We start from the raw sequence: 8342 nt of genomic DNA on the forward strand, positions 1-8342 counted from the left end.
ATAACAAAATTATGCAGGCAACAAGCAGAAGTCATACAAAATCATGATAATGAGAATGTTCGCAACATCGGACAAGGCGAAGCCAGACACAGAAAGTATAAGAGGCTTAAACTTGGCGGCGGTCAGGCATACGACCGTTCAAGTGACTAGACTGCCGTGGTAGCGAATACTACTAGAAATAGGATATAATCTGCTGTACTGAGCCTAGACTGACAAGAGGCCTTGTATATAATATACATACTAGATACTAAGATTCAATTGTAAAAAATTGTACATAATGACAATGGACTAATACTGTCGACTATGACTGACAAATGACAGACCCGACCTCTCGTCAGAGAGGGCGCCCTACATGGACAGGACAGTAATTTTCACTTAAAAAGTAATATCTGGTCATGATCCCCAGCCGGGGCTCGACACAAAGACAGACAGACTGACTGACCGTCAGTCGCAACATGACTTTGACTTTGACTTGGTAAGAGAGGGGAGTGAAGCCGTGACTGGACGGAGCCGGGCGCTACCCAATTGGAAGCAACGACATCTGAGAAGGTGCAGTGATAAACTTTCATTCTACTCTCCTTAGTCCGGAAGAAGAAAGTGACCTAATGAGATTGCTGTGCTGCCTACCTCTCTGTACCCCACCCGCAAATCAACTATTGAATGCCTGAACCGATCTTTATGGAAGTTGGTATGTATATCATGACACCTGAGCCCATCTCAACGTCGTACTTAATAAATTCCTACCATCAGGCTCTGCGTGTCTATATGTGTATTGCCACTTATCGTTGCTAGGCAACAGCTTGGTAGGCACGTTCCCACTGCAACGAATTCACAAACAACAGAATAATGGTGAGGTCCGTGTCATGTCAAAGGAGAGTCTGCGAGTCTTTGTATTTCCCTATTGTTGCCAGAACGGCTAGGTAAAAACGAACAGTTGTTCGAGGAGTTGTTTTCTATGCGGTCCGTGTAGTATCAAAGGAAAGTAGGCTGTTAGCTGTTCACAAAACTCCTTTCCTTTCCCAAGGCCAGGCGGTCACTGAGAGTGATAGAGGATTACCCCGCGTCCGCGAGAACCTTAGGCTGTGGTCCCTGAAATCTCTCCCATCGCCTCCTGTTCAGAAGGAACTCGTCACCTGTCTTTCTCAACCACGTGGACAGTGTTCCGCCAATCACGTCTTCACCTCCCCTCTGCCTTCTCCACTCACCCAGTGGCAGTGTTTGCTGGAGGGCACCCTTACGTACAGCAGGTTGTTTATCTGTTTCTATTTGAATTGCGGCAACGTCCAGTGGTAGGAAGATTTGTGAATGAATTGGAAGGGATGTGTAAGGAAACGCTCGTGGCACAATTTAAGGCAGTATCTCCACATTCTCTCGGAGCTAAGGCAAAGTTATCCCTGTGCTTAATTATTAGACACTACGCCATGAAGTGGCGTCGATGTATAGCTCCACCGTTCCTGACCTTGGTCAGCTTGTCGCCACGGCCACTTTAGCCCCGGGGAAAGAGCGCCGATACCCATTGGATAGGAGGCTGGGTGGGCATCAGAGCCAGTGTAGAGGACGTGAAGGGAAGAAAAATCTTCTGCCCTGTGCCGGGACTTGAACTCCGACACCTCATTCGTCCAGCCCGTAGCCAGTCGATATATTGACCGAGCTATCCCGGATCTATTTAAAAACTGTGTTAGAGGACCTGAGGGGAAAATACGAAAACCCAAGTCTGAACCCATGACCCCCCCCACACACACACACACTCACTCTCCGACTTGCTGCACCCGGAGCGTCCTGACGACTCCGGCCACACACACGTCCCCTGGTATTCGTCGAAATGCAGTCCCGGCGTGCAAGGAACTTCGGTGTACTCCCCGTCGATGCAGTTGTAGAAGAGGTGGCAGACGGCCGGGTCCGGGTGGGCGAAGTACCCGTTCTTACGGGGGCAGTGCTGGTTCCCTTTCGGGGGCTCTGCAGCAACAAGAACACAATTACGAGACTGCAGGCTATCTGTCCGTTTGCGCCACTAACAGATCGCTTTATTCATTGATGTATAGTAAAGAGACCGAGCGATAACGTTCGAGACGTGCTCGGTTAGATTCTCTGCCGGGGCACTGCACAGTAGCCCCTTCCATTTCAGAATAGGCTCATCATATCTTCCAGCGTTGCCTGGCATCGGCATGAGATAACCCACACACTGTTGAGTAACAGTCACGTTCTTCTTCGCTCTGACGTACTGAGCGAACGTCCCTCCCGCTAAGTCGCGCTAACTCACTGCACAGTTGGCGCCACTCTCTCACACAACTCAAGCGGTTAGGCGGCGGCCCGGGTTCGAGCCCAGGCCAGAGTCACCTGGGATTTGTGGCGGACAAATGACACTGGGGCAGGTTTTCTCCGACCACTTCGGATTTCCCTGCCAATTCTAATTCCAGCGACTTTTCTACACAACCGGGGCGAATACAATAGGCTAGTTAGTGCGAAATGGACTCAGTCTCACCCCACACCAAAACTTAGAAGACTAAAAAAACACTAAACCGTATACACCGCACACAGTTCGCGGTTAGGCGGAAGTGACGTCTGTGTGTATTCGACAAATTCTGAGACTGTAATATGTTCTGTCTTCTTTTCTTTATCTTTGGTTTATTTCAAGAATTGGAGTTGGGCCGGGCTGGACTGCTGAGGAACCAGGTTTCCATTCGCTGCACGACACTGTTTTCCTCTCCTCCACAGCATCCAGACTGGCGTTTCGATCCCATTCGTGCTCCTGTCCAATGTGGGGGGGGGCTCCACGAAGTTAAAGCGGCCGGGCGTGAAATTGACCACTCATCTCCATATACTGCCTATATGTGGAACCATACCTCCGCTCCCCCATACTTCTTCATGGGAAGGTAAATTTGTCCCTGTGCTTAATTAATTATTATGCTATGAAGAAGTATGAGGGAGTGGAGGTATAGCTCCACAATTCTTGAACTCGGCACTATAGGGAGGTGAGTGGTCAGCTTCACTCCCCTGCAGCTTTACCACCGGAGAAAGAGTCCCCCGTACCCACTGGAAAGGAGGCTCGGTGAGCCCCAGAGTCGGTCTGGACACCGTGGAGAGCTGTACTCTGTCTTCATATAGAATGATCCATTTCAAATCTTACCCTCATGAAGGTAAACAAAAGTAAAGCGATCCCTGTAACAAGCCGTGGAGGCCCGCAGAGTTGTGAGACGTAGAGGTTCCCACATTTTATAGATACTCGGCTCACAGATAGCTGTGAGGTTGTCAGACTTAACGCGCTAGCCGCCCTTTCCACCCAGGAAAATTGCTGGCACTCATTTCTGTTAGAGGCTGGGTCGAACCCAGGGTCATAGTGCAGATGAAAGAATTTGGTAAATTTAAAAATCCAATGACCTCATCGGGAATTGAACCTGCGATCTTCCGACTTGTAGCATAGTGGCTCAACCAAATACACCACCGCGTGCCCCAATCTTACCCTCATAAAATATTTATTTGTGTATTTTACATCTCACTGAACACATAACACATGTGAGCGTTAGAGATCACTCTGACAACATTGCGATGGGCATGCGCCATGGCATGAGCCACGCTGTGTATAGACTCTGCTCTGCTGTCTCATCAGAATTCGCGTGGCGATTTGTGTTTGTTTGTTTACGCTACGTTAGTTAGAAGCAGACAAGTGGGACGGAGCGTCCAGTTACTCACGAAGCTCTATCCTGTCACCGCAGTCCACATTAAAGGGTTGGTCACATTTGTTGACCTTCCGGTTGAGGGGGTCGAACATGAGACCATCAGGACATAGCTTCTCCGTGGCGACCCCATCGTCACACTCGTAGAACTTGTCACACTGTTTCGGATCCTCGAACTGGCCGTACTTCTGTGGGCAGGTGAACGCCCCGCCTGAAACACGAGGCAGAATGTACATTACCGTCAACACACGCTTCATTCATCTCTGGTTTATTTAACGACACTCTTACGTACCTTAAACCAAATATGTAAACGTAAAGTTGTCCCCGCCGGTTACGGTAGCCGAGCGGTCTAAGGCATGCACTGTCTTCGCTCGCTCGGAAGCCGGGATCGTGGGTTCGAATCCCACTCAGGGCATGGATGTTTGTGTACAGGTAGAGGCATTGCGACGAGCTGATCACCCGCCCAAGGAGTCCTACCAAATGTGTAAGATCTAGAAAAACCGAAGTGAACTGAGAAGTTCATAGAGGTAGGCCTAGGCCCACTGGGGCTGTAGTGCCAAGGGGGGGGGGGAAAGTTGTCCCCTGTGCTTAACTCATTAAACAGTACTCAATGAAGAGATCATAATGTTTAGGATTCTGGACCCTGCTAGAACGGAGGAAGCTTCAGACCCAGCTGAGAAACTGAGTCTCGCCTCTGAAATCATATCTCCAAATATCCAAATTCACTTTCCTAATGAAGGTGATAGCGCAGTACCAGGCTTTGCAGCCCCTGTAGCGCCGACAGCAGGCACCGACTAGAGGAACTATAACCTCAGACCGAAAATACTAAATACCAGGCCTAGACTATTTCTTGAAACATGGCAAGAAACCAGGGATCCGGCAAGCAAACCGGCAGTAAACCTAGCCACTCGAAATAGCAGGAAAATGAGGAAACTGCGAAGTAGATCCTCAAGCAGTAGCGCCTGTTGCAAAAGCCTTCTACAATTCTAGGCCAAACGACAAAGCCAACACAATTACAGACGGCTTAGGAAACCGGTTCAGAGCTCATTACTTGTGTGACTGTGGGCATAGACGACATGTTGAGGCTGGTTGCCCTGTTCCAATATGGAGTACACGTGTACACACTTTCCATCCTTGAGCAGGTCTGTCTCAGTGGACACAGAGCATGAAGAAATGCTCACCCAGTAAGATGGAGTTGTCCTTCGCTGCTCTGAAGACAAGTTGCATCGACTCGCTTTTTCGTGTTCGGAACACTGTTCTGTCCGGGCGCGGTATTCAGCCGCTCAGAAAGTACGCTCCGACGCCTTTGCAAAAGCCAGTCGGTTAAATGGTTGTTATTTCTTGTGAAAAACAATGCGAAACATATGAACACACTGTTAGCAGAATGCAGAGGTTTCAACGTTAAAGTAGGTTGTGCAAATAGTAGGAACCTGCGTGCTTCGAAATAACATTTCCCAAACGGTTTATGTTTCGCACAGCTGAAGGTCCGGACGCCATGGATAATCGTCGGGATAACGACACGCTGGAGGGCTGGGGTTCGATTTCCGGTAGAGGCAAGAGATTTTCTCTATTCCACAACGTGCAGACCTGCTCTGGGGGCCCATCTAGCCTTCTATTCAATGGGTACCGGGGGTAAAGCGGCCGGGTCGTGAAGCCAACCACTCACCTCCATCTACTGCCGACGTCAAGAATAATAGACCTGTACCTCCATTCTCCCATAGGCCTTCATGGCGTGATGTTTAATTAATTAAGCACAGGGACAATTTTACGTTTATTGGACGCCGTGGACGGACATTTAGAACGCCCGTGCAACACACAGGCAGCGCTGTCCTTCATGTCTACAGCTTTCCCTGTACAGTCTGTACAAAAACAGTTGATATCAAGCACGGAGTTGGTTCTCACGTCTGTTCGTGGAATTCCTGTGGCTGGCCTTTCGCTTCTCTCCGCGTCACTTCGAGCTGTGCCAGGAAAAAAATCCAAGAGATGTGCAACAGGTACAGCCAGGAGCGAAAGATTCGCATTTCAAGGTCCCAAGTTTCATGCGAAACTTGCTTTCAAGGTTAAACCATGGCGAGGTACGGTCCCCTGTACCGCCCATGGCGTTCCCTCAGCAGGTTCAGGCTTCGCTGTGCTGGACGAACACCCCGACAAGTGGAGAAAATAAATCTGCCCCCCCCCCGGGCCTCCGGATCTCAAGCTCCATATATGACCGTGCCATTTCTACAAATTTGATTTACATTTCTACCCTGAAGATGGAGACAGCGGTTTATTCCGAAACTTTGGCATCTACCTCCAAGAATACACGGCGTCACATTGCAGAGAAGTGTGACATTCATAGCCTTTGCCTTCAGAACCTCCATCCTCACCTCTGCCCGGAAGCCGGGATAGCTCAGTGTGCATAGTGACTAGGCTAAAGTTTCGTTCCATTCACACAAAGCACGAGGAGCATCTAACCTCTTGTCCAATGGGCACGGAGCAGAGCTCTTTTCCCGGGGATAGAACGGCCGGGACATGCAGGGGGGCACTCGCCTGCACCCAGTGCAGAGGTTAACGTCTTCAAACAGCTGACGTTCCCTTTCCTCTGGGTTCCCGAACTGTCTCACATCTCGGCATGCGCCGCGTAGAAAACAACGCTTCCATTATTGCTGTATTCTAATATTTCCGTGGAAACGTGGTTGTCTGCGAAACTGTTACTTAGCAACGGCTGTTGTATAGTTCCTTATTTCGTCGTCGTTTTCTAGCAAATGGTCTAAATGTCACGGTATCTTGTCCCTTACGGTATCTGAAGGTTCATCACAGTTCTTACAACAGCCCGCCACCGGACCCTATCCTGAGCCAGATGAATCCAGTCCACATTCCGATACTCTATTTAAGATCCACTTTAATATTATCTTGTCATATACGCCTAGCTCTACACGAGCCTTCTCTTCACTGCAGAATTTCCGGAAAATATTTCTACGGATTTCTGATCTCTCTCATGCTTGCTGCATGCTTCATCTATTTCATCAGCCTTGACCATATTAGTGTGATAATATCTGGCTCGCCGTGCAGTCTTGTGCAGTCTCCTGTCATCTCACCCCACTTCGGTCCAAATGTTCTCCTTAGAGCCCTATTGTCTGTGCTTTCCCTTTAATATTAGAGGCCAAGTTTCGCACCCATATAGAACCACGGGCAAAATTATAGTTTGTATATTCTGAATTTTAAGAAAGAAGACGAGAAGACGAAAAGCTTTTGGGCTGAATGGTAGCAAGCATTACCCGAAATGTTGTCTGCTCGTAGCATCTGAGTTGCTAGAATTTTCTAGCAAAACTTAAACCTCGCATTTAAAAATTCCGTTTTGTAGGTTACGTCGAGATCAGCATCCAGATTAGAGCGTCGGGAGACAGGACGACTGGAGAATTGAAAAGGACCTGGAAGTTAGCAGTCCTAGAAATACTGTTCTGACGTTAGTGTCTCGAGAGAGCATTGAACCCAGCACCCCCTGAATGCGTCACGGCTGTCAGCCTAGCTGTCTCTTTCCTTCTGGACTTCCCACCAATATCTCCCCAATCGTGCTAGATGCCCTGTCCATCTGATCTTCCTTGACTTGATCATTCTAATTTTATTTGGCGAGGAGTGCAGTTTATAAAGCTCCTCATTACAATAGATATACTCTTATCGAATTCTTAACTGTACGGACGCGATATTCGTGGATTGTACCTAAACACGTAAATACCACTGTGCATTGCGCTTGCGCCCTAACTTTCTCAGAATCTTCATTTCCACAATTAACTTTTAACCAAATATAATAGTAACTAAAACTATATTTACATAGGCTATTTTAATCGATGTATTATTACATTTAAATACTAGTTAGATCAGTCTAACACAAGGAAGTATTGTTCATTTCAAAATCTCGTCAGTGTCACAGACAAATGCATTTTATATGAAGGAGATATTTAATGACGCTTTAGATTAGTTTCTTGATTAGTTTTTGATCTAGTGGATTAAAAAGAGGCTACTTTTGTCAGTAGATGAAACATTGTCAGCAAACCAAACACGCTTTCATTTGTTACAGCTTATATAACATTCATGTTTTCACTGCCTTCTTGAATCCCCGGGCAACATTATCAGAACACGAAGATTTTACATTTCGTCTTTTAAAAGAATCGGATTTTGACAATGAAACAAATTTAAGAACCCTTTACCCTTCCATATTTTCATACTTGTCTAAAATCCAGAGAAGTCATGAGTGTGTCTGTGTTCCACTGTGAATGGATTCTAAACTTACTCGCTACGTTGATAGTGGAGACCGCCGCGAGGAGCAGCACTGAGCACGATGTATACAGCATGACGACGCCAGCTGGACTGAACATATCTGCGGTGTGTCCGACAAAACTTTCCAATCCTTCCCCTGCTCACTTGCCGTTTCCCTACAGGTCCAGTTATATTACAACAATGTTCAAAAACGGAAATCGTTGTTTATACACGTAATTTGCAGACGAGATCTGTGATGTTCGTAATGCAATAAGAGGTGTAAAAATGGCGTGATTATTCTGCGAGAGAAATTGTGGGGAGAGATATATGGGGAAATAAAGAAATAATGCAACAGAGCAGAATCCTTCTTAAGAAGCTAGCAGTCGCTTATTTGGTCACGCAATTTACCCACCTTTTGTGAAGCCCGAATTT

General features: G+C 47.4%; 1 protein-coding gene across 1 annotated transcript in view; it reads right to left on the reverse strand.

Moving 5' to 3' along the window:
• The window catches only part of LOC111870737 (protein obstructor-E), a 12403-nt gene extending 4385 nt beyond the window's left edge, over positions 1-8018 (reverse strand). Inside the window, exons 1-3 of the mRNA XM_023863245.2 lie at positions 7945-8018; positions 3691-3885; positions 1753-1956 (exon numbers count right to left, since the gene is read on the reverse strand). Of these exons, the coding sequence (XP_023719013.1) occupies positions 1753-1956; positions 3691-3885; positions 7945-8005 (460 nt within the window). The 5' untranslated portion in view covers positions 8006-8018. The remainder of the gene's footprint in view (positions 1-1752; positions 1957-3690; positions 3886-7944) is intronic.
• Between the last annotated feature and the right edge of the window lie 324 nt (positions 8019-8342).

Source organism: Cryptotermes secundus, unplaced genomic scaffold (assembly GCF_002891405.2).
Source record: "Cryptotermes secundus unplaced genomic scaffold, Csec_1.0 scaffold204, whole genome shotgun sequence".
Lineage (NCBI taxonomy): Eukaryota > Metazoa > Arthropoda > Insecta > Blattodea > Kalotermitidae > Cryptotermes > Cryptotermes secundus.